The 17,092-nt window shown below is 33.8% G+C and overlaps 1 protein-coding gene across 1 annotated transcript in view; it reads right to left on the reverse strand.

The window, feature by feature from the left end:
- LOC114280712 (serine/threonine-protein kinase TOR) overlaps positions 1-16,806 on the reverse strand; it is a 57,623-nt gene extending 40,817 nt beyond the window's left edge. The window contains exons 1-11 of the mRNA XM_082914178.1: positions 16,397-16,806; positions 14,950-15,288; positions 14,797-14,871; positions 13,162-13,334; positions 10,837-10,935; positions 8,919-9,078; positions 8,659-8,802; positions 8,364-8,533; positions 8,064-8,268; positions 7,792-7,986; positions 4,098-4,250 (exon numbers count right to left, since the gene is read on the reverse strand). Coding sequence (XP_082770304.1) covers positions 4,098-4,250; positions 7,792-7,986; positions 8,064-8,268; positions 8,364-8,533; positions 8,659-8,802; positions 8,919-9,078; positions 10,837-10,935; positions 13,162-13,334; positions 14,797-14,871; positions 14,950-15,288; positions 16,397-16,516 — 1,833 coding nt within the window. The 5' untranslated portion in view covers positions 16,517-16,806. The remainder of the gene's footprint in view (positions 1-4,097; positions 4,251-7,791; positions 7,987-8,063; positions 8,269-8,363; positions 8,534-8,658; positions 8,803-8,918; positions 9,079-10,836; positions 10,936-13,161; positions 13,335-14,796; positions 14,872-14,949; positions 15,289-16,396) is intronic.
- Positions 16,807-17,092: the final 286 nt, after the last annotated feature.

The raw sequence follows: 17,092 nt of genomic DNA on the forward strand, positions 1-17,092 counted from the left end.
ATGGGTGGTTGAGAAGGAGAAATAAGACTTTTTCAAGTTATGTCTATTCAAATGTAGAGGATGGTTTTAGATGGGATTTTACTAGGGTGTCAGCTTGATGGACAATAGGTGAAACAAGAGTTATGGAAGAAGTCGAAACGCATTTGCTTCAAATGAAAAGCCAGGTGATAGATTGTGGGAGGCTTCAATGTTGCTATCCCTTTAGAGATGTGAAGCAGCAGTTTTAAATGGAGTTTCCAAACCTAATTGACAAGCTTGACCTAATGGATCTTCTCTTGATAGGTAAAATTTTAACTTGGACAAATGTAGGTATATGTATACGAATTTCTTAAGTGGCAAGCTAGATCATCCACTCCACCTCGCATAGCCAGATCCCCTCTACGAATTGCACAAACTAATCAGCTCGACGCCTCACTCACCTCACCATGACTCTGCTCAACTCCAAACTCACACCCTAGCATTGTATAGCCTACCAAGGCCGAGTACAAGGCCAAAATTCCACCTAGGTTGCTGCCTCTTATCATGGATAGCTTGAGCAATCCATGACTCCATGCGGGATCACCTAGAACTTGTGGATTGGTGGTTACAACTGGGGGAACATCAAAGTTTCTCAACTTAACCTCCTCAAGGTGGCTCCACTTTGACTAGTTTTAGACACGAGAGAGGCATCTGTCAAAAACTAAGTCATGTGACATCATGAAGAGTGAATCACACCTACCCACTACAGCTCATGTAGTAATTGCAGTTGACTGAAATGGGATCAACCACCTACCCCCAACTAGCATGAGACATTGTGTAAGGGTGAGTTGGATTGGATCCCATAGCTCAACTCCCCTATAAAAGGAGATCTCCCTCTCCATCCACCCTAACTTTCTCCACACATAAGAGAGTCGTACACTATGAAGCACAGTACTCCAAAAATGTACTGGTACACAGTCTAGGAAAGTTGGGTACACCATAGGTACACGGGGGGTACTCCATGGGTACACCGGGGCAAAAACGAAATTTCCATAATTTTGTTAGGGCACTGGAGCAATTATTTTTTGCACATTTTGAAAAAATTTAATAAATTTTAGGTGTTTTGTAATAATAAAAAACATAAATGAATTAGGTATTACAAACTTGTGTTGCACCGTATTCGTTCTCGACTCTCATTTGAAAAACGACAACTCAACTCTCGATTGAGGATGACGGTGCTGGATGATGACGAAGCTCGAGTGTTCTGGGGAGTTTTTCTTACTTCCTCTTCTTCAATTTTCACTTGAGATTTTTGTTTCTCTTTTGCGCAGCAACCACTCATGGAGCTAACGACCATCCGACTCCCAACACCTGATTTTTCTCTTTTCCAGTGAGTTTTCTTAGCTCCTCTTGTAGTTGATCTCCTCTTCTTCGATTCTATGCCTTTGATTCTTCTTCCTTTTGTGATCTTTTTTTTTTTAATACATTTTTTTCCACAACGACTGGAATTTAATGCAAGTCTACAGCCTTCTTCCTCTTTAATCATCTTCCAAAAAAAAAAAAAAAAGGTAATTTGGAACCACCCACTCTTTACTGTTATTGAGTAACTTTGCCCTCCATTACTTACTGTTGTAATAGACAATCAAAATTACATAAAATTTAAAATCTAAGAAGACAAGAGAAAGGAACAATTAGATGTTAGGGTTCGTAAACAACTATATTTATTTCATTGTTACTTTCATAATATTGTTGTTTATTGTTATTTGAATATTTGATTTTCATATATAGTTATTTTGAAAATTATATACTCAAATGAAGTGAAAAAATTCACAAATTATTGTGTTAATGGTTATAACAAATATGAGTTTATCAAGAAGTATAGGTTCAACTACGCCAAAATCAAAGTATAGGTTCAACTACTGCAAGTGTCCCTTCTATTGTGTTAATGTTGATTTATTTTTTGGTTCTGTAATTTCTCTTTTTAATTTTAGTTTTGAATTTTGATTTGTAGGTTGGATGTTTAGTTATAAATTAAAAATAAAATAATATTGGCGTATCACAGCCGTACCCGTACCCTATTTTTTTAGATTTTAGCATATCAGCGCACCCATATCATACCCATACGAGTACCCACGCGTGCACACGTGCTTCATAGGCCATACAACAAAGGTCCTATCTCATTGCCATGCTTTACACTCTATGGCTACCTCAGCTCTCCCCCTCTCCACCTCTGGTGGTCCAGCGCCATCGTAATGCCTACCAAAGTTTTTAAAGATGAATACGTAATGTGAGATGTTTTAGCCATCATGGGGCAAGGCGTAAGCCTCAAGGCATCGAAGCATAACCGTTTCAAATTTCAAATTTTTATATTTAGTAAACAAACTAAATAATTTAAAATAGTAAAAAAATATTACAAATTAAATATAAATGTGTAAACGATTTTATAGAAAAAACTATAAAGCTAGCAATGCTTTTCAGGACCGAGTATTTCCTTACTTGGTCTTGACTAAGAAATTGAACAAGTTAAAACAAACTTAAAGAGGTTGAACAAGAATTTAGGAGATGGGATATGCAAAAAGTTCCGACCTCCAAAGATATTCTTGTGTTGGACAAATTGAAAAACTTAGATTTTGTTGCCTATGTGCTTAATGCAAATCTTGGCAGTGAAACAAAGCATAAGACATTTACTGGTGTGAGAAACCTCCCTTCAACCCAACGAGTAGATTTTGGCAACATTGTATACAGTTGGGTGTCAAAAAAGACGAATCCAAACCTCAATCAATTTTCAAAATTTTATCAAGTCTTTTGAAGAGAAAAAGATGTGTAGGCGGGTTTTCTTTGTTTGCATATGCTTTTGTTTGTGACATTGGGGAGCATCCCCTTTGATGACACTTTTTGAATAAAATTTTTATTATTATTTGAAAAAAGAAAAAGGGGTTCAAGGCTTGGCATCCAAATTTAAAGACATAAAAGCAAAGGGCTTGAGGACAATAAAATTAGAAGACAACAATAGGAATCACCTAGAATCCATTCAGCATTAGATGTAGGTTCAAAATTGCATTCCACAATCCTTTAAGAGCATAATTTTATTTATTTATTTTAGATAGATAATTTGAGAGACTCAAGTCTCTTTATTGGGAAAGTCCAACCTGTGCTGTTGGTGGAGCGTGAAACAAGAGTAACCTAATTAGATTAGGAAAAGGAAACAAGAAAATTAGTGTTTGGTTAGATTTGGACTCTAAACTATTTCCTTATTGGTTAAGATTTTTTGTATCAGTTTAGGTTTTAGTTTCCTTATTAATTTACATTTAGGAAATTAGGATTAAGGCTAGCCTTATAAATACACCCATGTAGCTCTATATTTTTATTCATTTATTAGTTTTGTGATCTTAGAGAGAGATACACAATAGTGAGAGTGAGAAATAGATCATTGTAGAGAGAGAGAGTTTGCGAGATTGTGAGAGACTTTCATATTGATCTTAGTAAATCCGTAGTGACTCCGTGGATGTAGCCGGGATTTGGATGAACCACGTATATCTCTTGTGTTGCTTTGGTGAGTTTGGTTTTATGTTCTTTTACTTCTCTATTCTAGATTCGTTATGTGCGTGATTGTTTGCTCAAGTCCCGAAGTTTGGTATTGATCACATATACCATAACAACCTAAGCCACAAGGGTGTCCCCCTAGGGGACTTCAAAGAGCACAATTTATGGTCCATTTCAAAAACCTATTCTTGATTGAATTATATAACACAAATATATATATATATATATATATGCAAACCTCTTCATACTCCAATATGTTTTTTATACTACAACTTTAGAAAGTATAGGATTTGGAACTAAATGGCAAAACCAATCCCAAGACCACAGATAAAAACCAAAGAACAAAATTTGACTGGGAATATGATCCAAGGACAACTAATACAGTACATGCCCACAAAACATGCATACCAAACTATTGTTGACTCCTCAAATGTAGAAAACATGATAAAATTAAATTGGCATCATACAAATTAAAAGGCGATAAGATAGGACTCAGTTTAAAACTTATAACGCAAGCTCCCACATGACCCATAAGAAATCATACCTCATCAGCCTTATCCTTCGACTCAAATCTAATTATTACTGTGAAATCATACCTCATCATTTAATGCCGAAAATATAGCACTCAAACTATCAGCCTGTGCTAGGAAATCATCAAAGCCTCCATTGCCATGTAGAGAGGAAAAAATCGAATGCCGAACAATGACATCAGCATCTGCCACAGCTGCAATAAGCAGCTTTTCCACAATCTGCAGAAACAGTAATGCCAATGAGAATCTTGTTAAATATTTGTAATAATTTCTTTTTAAAGTTGATTTTATATTTTTGAGTGGTGTAGAAATGTAGAAGCCCCTTATTAGGGGTTCACTTAAGGCCATGAAAACTCAGGGCCAGCCATGCACTCATGCAAACTTCAAATGTGGGACGGGGTCATTACAAGCTCCAAATGCCCTTTATCCAGATGCCCCTCCTAAGATACATTTCATATGATATGGAGATCACCATAGAAGACCAATCTCACCACAAACCTCCATATTTCAGCTTGACCACCCTCCTCCAATATCTAACCCTCTCAAGTAATAACTCAAACTCATCTCCCTACAAAAAATCTTTGTTTAGCTTCTCTAGTGCCTTCGCAACTGCGATGGGAATAGTGAATAAGACATAAGAAAAGTCGACAAGCTTGACAGAGTGCTTTCAATCAAAATGAGCCTAACTCCTTGAGAAAAGTACAGTTTCTTCCATTCCGCTAACTGCCTACGAAATCTTTCGATGACAGAGTCACACACATGCCTTTCCTAATAGGACTTCACTCAGTCCCCGCACTTAATTTATGCTTACTGGTGATTAGGCTCTTGGACACCTTGGTGTCATAGTGTAACTGTGATCAAGACCAAATACATGTAGAGGTTCTATTTTTTTTTTATTTTGAGAAATAAAATGTAAAGCATACGATTCTTCAGCATCATTACATTGTTAGGATGCAGTTCTATGTCAGCATTTACCAGCAATAAGAACTTGCTAATCAAAACTATGTCATGTGCAAGCAATAATCAATAGAATTCTCTCTCATACATGTCGTGTTTACTTATTCACAATTAACTCACACAGACATCATATCAATATATATAAATGAGGGCATACGTGTCTGCATTTGGGGGGGGGGGGGGGGGGGGGGGGTCAAAACTTACATAGCTACAATTTCATAACTTAAAAAGACTTTAGCAAGCATAGATCTAAGAAGAATTGATTGGTCTAAAGACTACTTTGCACACACCCATATAGAAAAGGGCAGCGCACAAACATTTGTGAAGTCCGTGCCTTGCTCCTGTATATACATAATTACAATTAAATCATTTTTTGCATTGCCAATATACTAACTTAAAAGTAAAATCATTGTATATAACATATCATGAATGAATTTTACCTGCATAAAATTGTTTTTTTCCCCAATTAGAGGACGTATCCCCGGAGGCTTTTCCCAATATAAGCCTTTTTTACATTATATTTCCAAAACTAGGCCAACTTCTGACGGAATTCCAAAACTAAGCTAAAGCGCCATTACTATTCGCGCTTTTACTGTTAGGAGGCCAAAAGTTGATGAATAGTGAAATCGCTATTTTAAATCACGATTTTAATTAAGAAAACGCTGTTCCAAATCGCGCTTTTAACATAAAAAAATTTCTGAAGGAAACGCTATTTAAAATAGCGCTTTTACTGTGCATATAATAATTTTTTTTTTTTTTTTTTTTAAAAAACGCCATTTGAAATGACGTTTCTACTATTGATTCACCAACCAAAGCCAACACACACTGACACACACACCAATGAAATAATATAATTTTTATAAATAATAATAATTTATAATAATTAATTATATAATTTTTATAATTTTCGTAAATATAAATCATTTTTAGGTTATGAATGGTTTGATTTATAATACGTATGTAAGGATAAAAATTTTTATAATCAAAAATAATTTTTTCAATTTTTATAATCAAAAATAATTTATAAATTATCAAAAATAATTTATAATACGTATGTATTATTTAAATCTTTACATTTTTTATTTAAAATTTTTTACAATAAACCGATCTTCACATTTTATAATACGTATGTATTATTCAAAAATAATTTATAAAAATTTATAATTAATACGTATGTAAATAATTTAATACGTATCTTCACATTTACATTTACAGTAAACCCATCTTCACATTTACATACGTATGGTTTAAGGGTAAATTTTTTTATAAATGACTTAAATGATAAATCAAACCATTCATAACCTAAAATTTTTTACCCTTACATACGTATGGTTTAAATAATTTATAAAAATTATTGCCATACGTATGTAAAAATCGATTATAAAAATTGCAAAAATTGATTATAAATTTTTTTATATATAATAATAATTTATAATAATCAATTATATAATTTTTATAATTTTTAAAATTTTTTTAATTTTTACAATTTTTACAATTTTTTTACCCTTTATTTATAATAAAGGGTAAAAAAATGATTTATATTTACGAAAATTATATTTTGCAATTTTAAAAATTACAAATAATCTAAATGTGAAGATGGATTTACTGTAATAATTTTTGAATAATTTTTGCAATTTTTATAATCGATTTTTACATACGTATGACAATAATTTTTATAAATTATTTAAATCATACGTATGTAAGGGTAAAAAAATTTAGGTTATGGATGGTTTGATTTATCATTTAAGTCATTTATCAAAAAATTTACCCTTAAACCATACATATGTAAATGTGAGGATGGGTTTACTGTAAATGTAAATGTGAAGATACGTATTAAATTATTTACATACGTATTAATTATAAATTTTTATAAATTATTTTTGAATAATACATACGTATTATAAAATGTGAAGATGGGTTTACTGTGAAAAATTTTAAATAAAAAATGTAAAGATTCAAATAATACATACGTATTATAAATTATTATAAATTTTTTTATAATACATACGTATTATAAATTGTTTTTGATTATAAAAATTATTTTTGATTATAAAAATTTTTATCCTTACATACGTATTATAAATCAAACCATTCATAACCTAAAAATGATTTATATTTACAAAAATTATAAAAATTATATAATTAATTATTATAAATTATTATTATATATAAAAATTATATTATTTCATTGGTGTGTGTGTGTCAGTGTGTGTTGGCTTTGGTTGGTGAATGAACAGTAGAAACGCCATTTCAAATGGCGTTTTTAAAAAAAAAAAAATAATAATTATTATATGCACAGTAAAAGCGCTATTTTAAATAGCGTTTTCTTCAGAAATTTTTTTTATGTTAAAAGCGCGATTTGGAACAGCGTTTTCTTAATTAAAATCGCGATTTAAAATAGCGATTTCACTATTCATCAACTTTTGGCCTCCTAACAGTAAAAGCGCGAATAGTAATGGCGCTTTAGCTTAGTTTTGGAATTCCGTCAAAAGTTGACCTAGTTTTGGAAATACAATGTAAAAAAGGCTTATATTGGGAAAAGCCTCCGTATCCCCGTACCTATATCTAATTTCTAGATCATTTTCTGCCAAGTGTATTGTAAAATTGGGATACTTCGTGTTAACATGTATTCCTCCCTCTTTGGTGCTTCTTAATAAACTAATTTCACTTATTAAAAAAATGGCTCAAGTAAATTTGCTGCTGAATAGAACAGGCCCAAAAAAGTCAAGAAAACCAGAAGAAAACTAAAATAAAACAGCAATCATATTAAAAATGAACAAAGACAGATAGTTTAAAATCACACCTCTTCAACAAGACACCGTCGCTTTCCGCCTGTCCGAGTGGACCTACTAGAACTAAATTGGGCAGAAGCAGTGCCAGAAAAGGAATTTGCTACCAATCTGCAGCAACAAATGGCAGCATCTTTTCTGGTGGCTCCATCTTCATCTTCCAAATATACTACAACCGTATCCCTTGCAAACTCGAGAAGATCATGTCCCTAAAACAAATAGTAGTTCCACAATGTAATGAAAGGGAAAAAACAAGTGGCATACCGTAAAAGACGAGTATACAAACCTTGAAATTAAAACGGGCAAGAGTTTGCAAACCAAGTTGCACTAGAGCAGAACCGCTGAGTTCTGTAACTTGTGGAGTGGCATTTATCACATTTCCTCGACTCATGGCAACAGATGGCCTAGATTGGACATAATTAGATTTTGGAAGAACCTCTTCAATGCACTTCCACAACCGAACTTGAATGGTAGGAAGTAATGATGGGATACTGAAATATCCAATATTATCATAGGTCAAAATCCTCGAATGGAATTCATCCCAGAAAAATGATTAACAGAAGTGTTTCCAGAAATTCTAGCCTACCTGACAGTTATTTGCTCAAGAGCTTCCACTAGCGTAAAGGAAAGACCAGCAGAAAACATAGCATCCAAAAGACCACGGACATGAGGTTCCATAGCAGGCCCCATTGCTTTTGCAATGTTTCCAACACAAGCCAAAGCCTCAAGTGAGGGTCTCCCTCTACGAGGAGCAATCTACAAATACAAAATGTACCAGTTCAACAGAAACTTGTTTTCTAATGAATGAATACACAGGAGTTAATAAAGAACCAAAATTGGGGCAAGGAGACCAGAACAAACCAATGGCACAGATAACATACCGCTTCACGTAAATGAGATGTTATTGTCGGCAAATAGTGGACAAGTTCACCATCCAAAGCACCAGCCATCTCCCCAAGAGCAACAAACCCGCTGGCGCGTTCGGCAGGTGTTTTAAGAACTACAAAAATATGATCCATGCATATCTGTACAAGGAAAACCATTTTCATAAACACATAATAAGGGCAAACAACACCAAAGATAAGTAAAAAAATGTCAGACCTCCAACAACATAATAAAACAGAAAGCTAAGTTCACAAACCTGTAAATAGTTCGAGACAAAACGATCACGCAAGAAATGAGCAATACGAGGTAGTAGCGAAGTTATGCTGAGACGAACAAGCCGATCCCGGTGCTCTAGGTATCTGAGAACAATTTCTGCAACTTCCCTGTACCTTGACATCATGAACTCACCCGTATTCCTGCCCAAATGGAACTCGATTCACATCCTCAATTAGAATCATAACTCAAAAGTTAACAAACTGGTGCTTGGTGGGTACTAATGGTTAGAAATGGTACTAGCATATTCAAATCAATTACTACTGTTGTTGCCATTGTCGAAACTACATGAACTCAAGAAGTAAACACGCAAATTTATATGATAAACACGTGGTACTTCTCACAACAACATTGCCAACAGGTTGAGAATATTGCATACTATCAGCACAATCATACCATAGCCGTAGAGAATAAGGGCACTATAGCAGCACAATTATACCATAGCCATAGAGGTACCATCAGTGGAACTCCATGCTTGTTATTCTTAACAAATGAAAAAAACTAGAAAAAAAACTTTTACCATGATTATTCAATGACACATACTGGAGAAAACTAGTTTTATTCATTCATAAGTAACTGGAAACAAGGAAAAGTGCAAATGATGATGATAAATCCTGAATGAACAATCTTTAGACTAAAAGATGAATAACCCAATAAGCTAGAAGCAGCATGCAAAATTTAGCGAAAGGAGAAAAGGAATGACAAGGAAAAAATTACCATGACAAGGAATAAAGGCCTAGAAACAAAGGCTAAACAACCCGATGATTTGAGAAACTAATAGACCACAGATTTTACTTTATGCAAAAACAGACTCAATTCCAGGGGAAGCTGCACAAGGAGCAGGTTGAAGTATAATTCCCTAGAACTCACCACTTACAAAAATCTATTGATAATTCGATAGTTCCACCAAAAGTACGTAATAAAGGTTGTTTGATATTGATATTAGGTGAGCATTATAGTTCTAGAGCTTCCACAAAATGTTTCTACCAGATAACCTATGAGAGCTTAAACCTAAGTCAACCTGGGTGTTTGTTTCAGCTTTTCAGAGCTAACTTATAGCTTTTAGCTTTGAAAAAGTTATTTTGGACTGTTTGGTTAAACTTATTTCAAACAGTTTCTGATTCTAGCAGCTTATTTTAACTCAAAAAAGCTGTTTCTGAGAAGCTGCTCACCCCTTGCTTCTGATTATCAGCTTCTGCTGTGGACATGTTAATTTATGGTTATACTCTTAATTTTTTTTATTTTTTATTTTTTTAAAAATAGAAAAAGACCCAAATGGACTATAGATTATTATTATTATTTTTTATGAGAAATGTAGACAAACAAAAAATAAAAATTAATTGAAAAAGCTATTTCACAGTTTATTTAACAAATACTACTCAGCAACTTAAATCTATAATCCAACAGTTATACCAAACAGATCAACAACTTCTGATTAAAGTCATAATCTATAATCTGTTAAGCTATAATCTATAAGCTGTTTTAATAGTTACACCAAACGGGGCAGTATCCATACCTATTTTGATAAAAACTTTAGTACAAAGATCCATTCTTTGTACAAAACGGACAAGTTTATAAGCAGTGACAAAATCATGACAAAGCAACCACAAAAAAAAAAGGCCAAAATATCAACTAGTTACTTCTCACTTGCTTGGTTTTACACTGACGGCACCAAATGTTCATATATAGAACATGCATTACAAATTCTAGAGTAGTTTCCATTTACCTTGTTGTAATACCCAATAAATAGAATAGCAATACAAAAAGTTCCTAAGAAATACAAGCAACCAAAAATATCTGCATGCAAGAATTTTAGGCGAAATCAAGCTGAAAAACCAATACTCATTGGAATAAACAACTTTTAAGTCTGCAACAAAATGCAAACCAACATCTCAACCAACCTCAGAAGCTCGCCAACAGCAAGTAAAGAACCATGTATGCTATGAACAGGAGCATTTTTGCCCAACCCATCTTGTGTAGCCTCAAACATACGATAATACCTGTCCAAAGCACAAGAAAGATAAAAATAAATAAATAAGCTCTCAATGAATTAACAAAATAGCAATAGAATGAATGCCCAACCAAGCATTACAACATTTTTTTACTAACGAGCGAGCATGGGAAACCACTTTTTATACAACTTGAACGAGTATTATCTAAACACGTTACTAGATTTATTAGGATCTTATATACAAGGAAAGCAAACCAAGCACCATATACAAAAAGAGTCAAGTTGATTCTTTACTAACAACCACGTCTATATTGTAATGCCAAATCACCTCCCTTGATGGATACAATTAGACACGTAGCCATCAAAATTTGACTCAAATGAACCAAAGGCATAACTTTATATTCTGATCTGAGTTCGTCAAGCATAAACATGTGCATTTAAAGGCCACTTGATGTTCACATTGCTCAGGAAAATGTAAATTAAAAAGTGAAGGAAAAAAAAAAAACTACGGGAAATTACAACCCAAAAAAAGGTTGGACTCTTGTAACAAATCAAACCCCAAGTTTTTAATTGCTTCAATTTAAACCGTGATTTTTTTTATTCAACCCAGTTGAAACCATCCATCTATTTCTGTTAACTAGACTAATGAACAAGAATAATTTTGGAAATTTAGCACTCTTCTTCCACTGCATATTATATGCATACCTATTCTAACACTTATACTCTATATATTGCATATGAAGCAGTCCATTACATATACAATATATACATATCGCATATTGTATATATATATTGCATATATATACAAAATAGTGCTCTTTCTCCAATTCATAAAAATCAAATCGTGTGTGGGAGGATGATACATAAGATCCAAATTGCCATTAAAGAAGTAAACCCCAGCATTGAATTGAATGTTAGTATAAGCAGTGAAGAAACCCTCCAAGAATGACTCATCATTTTTGTCTCTTCAAACAATAATGACTCCTTTCATCTTATAGTAACTCCATTCTATTGGGTCAACATAGCCCATAATTATCTCTGGAAACACAGCAGGAATGTTGTCAAGATTAACACGATACTTCATGAATCAATGATTTGGGAATGGAAAGGGGAGGAAGCGGAAATGGAAGTGGAAGGAGAGGGGTAGGTGGTAGGGGAAGGAGACAAAGGCAAAGGCAATGGCAGAAGCAAAATGGGAAATGGAAGATGAAGGAGGAGGGGGAGGGGAAAGGGGGGCACAGTAGGGAAGGAGAAGGGACCTAGAGATGGCGAATGAGGAAGGGTGGCTGTGGAAGGGAGAGGAAGAGGCAAAGGTAGCTGTGGAAGGAAGGGGAAGAGCGTGGCCTGGGAATGGAAGGGATGAGGGGTATAGTAAGGTTGATCTAGTGTGTTAGGCCCGTGACAAACTTAAAAGCTGGATGGTTTTGATTTAGTAGATGATTAATAAATGATGATTTTGATATTGTGTGGTCAAGTTTAAAATTAAGTCAAAAAATTAAATAAGATAGTGCCACTTGTATTGCAAAAAAAAATAATAATATTTGTTAAATTACTTCACAGCAGTGGATGGAGAATTATAATTGTTATATAAGCTTAAATTAAAGTTCAAATTGAAGAAATTAAAAAATTAAGGTTTGATTTGTAAAATGTGTCAAATTCAGGAGGGGGAGGGGGTGCAATTCTAGGAGTGATTCGTAATTCTTCTTCTCTTTTCTTCTCCTTATGTTCCAAAATAAGCTAAGCTACTAATCACAAATTCATAGCCCCAAAACAACCTCTATTTCATCACCAAAACATAGACTCTCAAGCCTAATAAACCACAACCATTCTTCCTACATTTTATCCCGTAATGCACCTAAACCCTTAATACTCACTACCAAAGAATCCAAACTTCTTAGCAACCATGGACTTGAAATTCCAACAACATCACACTATAAAAACCTATAGCCAATTCCAACCTTTGTCCATATACTAACCCTACAACCTTTCTTCTACCTTTGAGATTCCACCTTACAAGCTTCTTAGCCCATCCTAAAAACATCCATCCAAGCTAGAGAATTTTCCATGAAAGTAGTTCAAAAACAGAGTTACAATAGATAAAATAATCATTAAACAGGTAACTTCAAACAAAAAATGTAACAAAGATTGATATCTTTAACAATACTAAAAGAAATATGTATATTAATATTATCAATTGCAGCCTAACAATTTTCGCACAATCATTTTTTGACAATACCAAATTTTGTTTTTAAAAAAAAAATGTATCCAAACTAACCACTGTACACGCCAACGAGTTTCACGCTTTTCAATAACACGAAGGCAAGCACGCAATGCCTCTACAGCCCGCTCTCGAATGGCTAATGTTGGATCCCTCAATGCAACCCATATAGCATCCACAAATTCAGGTACATGAACATTGAAAACAGTCGAAGCATTCTCAGCCATTTCCTACAACAAAGCCAAAACCAAAAGAATTATTTCCTGTGAGATGGAAATCATCACAATGTAGACAACAAATATTTCCAAAAACAACTAAATTAACTATAACACTAAGATAGCCTTTGAGCTTATAAGTTGGGAAATATTCCACCTTCAATAGTCTCTAATGCAATAACAAAACATAATTTGGCAATGAAGAAGCAATGAAAAATTTCTTACATTGTAAACTTGAAATTGAAAAAAAAAATATGTGCTTAAAATAACACAATAGAAACAAATATAAAAAAAAACAAACAGTAGAAATTTATGTGTATATATTTATTGAGAGAATATATGTTGTATTGTGCTAAAAGCATCAATTGCTAAATAAGAACTAAAAACAGTCAAGAATGGCCCCTTTTTCTCTAAATAAATAAGCTCTACATAAACAAGAATTACCAACAAGGCAAGAATGAACAGGACTAAAGAACTACAACAATCTCATAAATGTGATGGTATATTAGTTTAAGATGCACAGCCACTTCTAAGAACGTGTTTTATCTGTAAACATGTGTCGAACACCAACACTCATCGAACACTCCAAAATAGATATAAGACAAGCATCCAAACTTGTCCAGTTTTTTTTCCCACTTTCAGACATGCTTTGGACACTTGGGGAACCGACTTGTCCACCGTTTACCCACATATACACATTACAAGTTTGAAAAAAAAAAAAAAAAAAATTAATCAAAGAATAAAATGAAAAAAAATGAGGATTTACGACCATTGATGCTGCCTTCCTTAGATTTTTAAATTTTAGAAATTCTACAACCCAAAATTTCAAATTTGCTTATGAATAATGATTTCTAAAATAGATATTAAAACTCTTAAGCCACACTTGATTCACAAATACAGGGTGGGATAGGATTAAAAATCCCGCATTTTATTCAAACTATCTAACTCAATGACAACTAATCCTGAGGGAGCCTTTTCTCCCACATATGCGAGATTGTTGTCCTAGGGGAGTGTGGGGTAACTTATTCTAAGAATCTAAGATAACACTTTTGTTGCAAAATTCCAAAAATATCTTCCTCGGGACGGGACAACTTATCCCTGGATTGTAATCACGGGATAACTTATCATGCCTAATCTTGTCTGTAAATCAAATGTGGCCTTACTTTCCAACATGTAGAATGCAAAAAATTCTCCCTATTTTGATATAATAAATATTAACGTATTATAATGGGAAAAATGAAGAAATAATTATTATTTTCATCCATACATGTTAAAATATATATATTATTTATTTGTCATTGTGATCATGCCATGTTGTGCCTTTTCTTTTTTCAAATTGTTGTGTCAGTATGTCCATATTGTGTCATATCCATATCCCGTTTTTGTAGTCATGCTTCTTATATATTGGCTTAAAGTACAAAGCTTTAAAAACACCTTAGACAAAAATTGTCCATAACAGCATAAATGTTGCACTTACTTTCAAAATTAAGACAGCGGCAAAACGACGATATTCTGTTCTTTCACCATGAAGCCATCCAAGAGCATTTTTCACCTGAGGAACCAATAGATTTTAGATCCTCGTAGACGCAAACTACATTGCAAATAATGGAGGAATAGCACAACAACAAACCTGCCATTCCACTTCATCTGCTGTCATTGCCCCACCAGCCCTAGCCAAATGGCCAAGAACTTTACTAGCAAGGATTAAAATTTCAGGATCACGCTTCACCTCGAATACATTTCGCATGTAATTAGAGAACCTTGAAACCTTGGAAGCATTCTCACCAAGTGACACGTCTATCAACTCATCAATAGCCCTTAATGCTCCCAAATTTTCAGCAACATCATTACTCTCTAACAGGCTAGTAATCCGATCATACAACTGATCCATAAAACGAAAAAAGGCTTCTCCACTAAGATCACGAGCTTCTTCCTCTACATGTTTCTTTAAAGCTAATGCAGCACCATCCTATCAACCAAAAAAAAAAAATACATATAAATAGATAAGCGCATGGCATGACAACAGAAAATTACTTAAGTATAGAACAAATCAAAAATACAAATTTGCACTTTCAAAGGATTAAAAAAGCACCAACCAGTCCCATCTTGATACATAACCACAAACAAAAATCAAAATAGAAGAAGCAGCCTAGGCAACACAGCTAATTACATATTTGGTGACTTTGTACACAAATAGAGATGAAGTTACATATGTTTCGAATGCAAATTGAAGAAAGGCAATCAAAGAAAAAGATGGTACACAATAAATCATACTCTCAGCAATTAGTTGATGTAAATGGGAAGAAACCAAAAACAAATAAAAAACAATTCATTATCTAAAGAAAGGTACAGAAAGATGGTGAATAAGAAAAAGAAAATGCTAATAACAGCCCTTTGGGGTGTCAATAACATGTATAAATGTGTGAATAATGTATTGAAATGTGTTAAAAGTGTATTGAATGTGTAAAAATGTTTTGAGATCAATATAAGTTAAATTGAGATTCAAAATTTTTTTCCCTTTTCTTCTTTCGACCAATAAGGAAAAAAATAGAAACCATGTTTTCTTTGGGCGTCAACTAAGGGTTTTGGCGATATATTTTTCACTTGATTACGCATACAGTAAATGGTAGGTTGTTCATTTAATTATACTTCAGGAAACCATAATTTCCAAGTTCGACTCTAATTCAGGGAAACATAATTCATCTAAAAAACCACCAAGCCAAGCACAACAATCAATAGATTCACCATTCTCTCAACTTACACGGAAACTGGTATTCCTTCCATCTAAATTCTACCTGTGGCCAATAACTAAACTTCCAACTTAATTAATTTCACTATAAATTAATTACTTAACTAATTAAACATGTAATCTCAAAACCAATACAAACACCAACTCCATCTTTCACAAACACACAAACAAACTTAACAATTATAGTTCTTCTCAGTCCACAGCCAATAAAGTATCAAAAACAATAATCTAACAAAACTTATGATCCAAACAAATAAGCACATGCCACTACAAAGCTGACTACATCCGATTTTTACTCGGCAACCAAACAGTTCAGAAATGAAATAACCTTGGGAGTGCCTCTGGTACATAGGTCGGCGAGGACGCGGTTGAGCGCATCCAAGTTGCTGCCGCCGGTGCCGGCGGCCGGACCACAGAAACGAATTATTGATTGCGCTGTGCTCGTCATGGCATCCCCAAAACCCTAGCCAATCTTTCACGCACTGATGCCTCTGGATCTACAGATATATATATATGTGTGCGCGCGCGCGCGCGTGTGTTTACATATAGATACAGATGTGATGAGTGAGAAGCCCTACTCTGTTGCTTCTGTAATTTGGGGGAATTTTCCCAAACTAAGCCTCTTTTACTTCTTATTTTTCAAACTAGATCTAATTTGGACGGAATTTTCAAACTAAGTTAAAGCGCTGTTATAAATCGTGATTTAACTGTTTGGAGGCCAAAATTTAATGAATAGTTAAGGTGCTATTGTGAATCGCGAGTTTAATTAATAAAACGCTGTTCGGAATAGCGGTTTTAAATTATTAAACGCTATTTCTAATAGCGCTTCATTTTGAGAAAACGCTATTCAGAATAGCGACTTCACTGTGCATCACCTTTGTAAATAAAACGCTATTTCTAATGACGACTTCATTGTAACTAAATGAAAACGCTAATTGAAAAAGCGTTTTTCACACTGCTATAAAAGACGAACCCCGTCATTTGCATTCATGTTTTTCACACTTACATTTTTCGTCTCTGCTCG

The sequence above is a fragment of the Camellia sinensis genome, chromosome 2, assembly GCF_055761805.1.
Source record: "Camellia sinensis isolate YWXY chromosome 2, ASM5576180v1, whole genome shotgun sequence".
NCBI classification, from domain to species: Eukaryota; Viridiplantae; Streptophyta; class Magnoliopsida; order Ericales; family Theaceae; genus Camellia; species Camellia sinensis.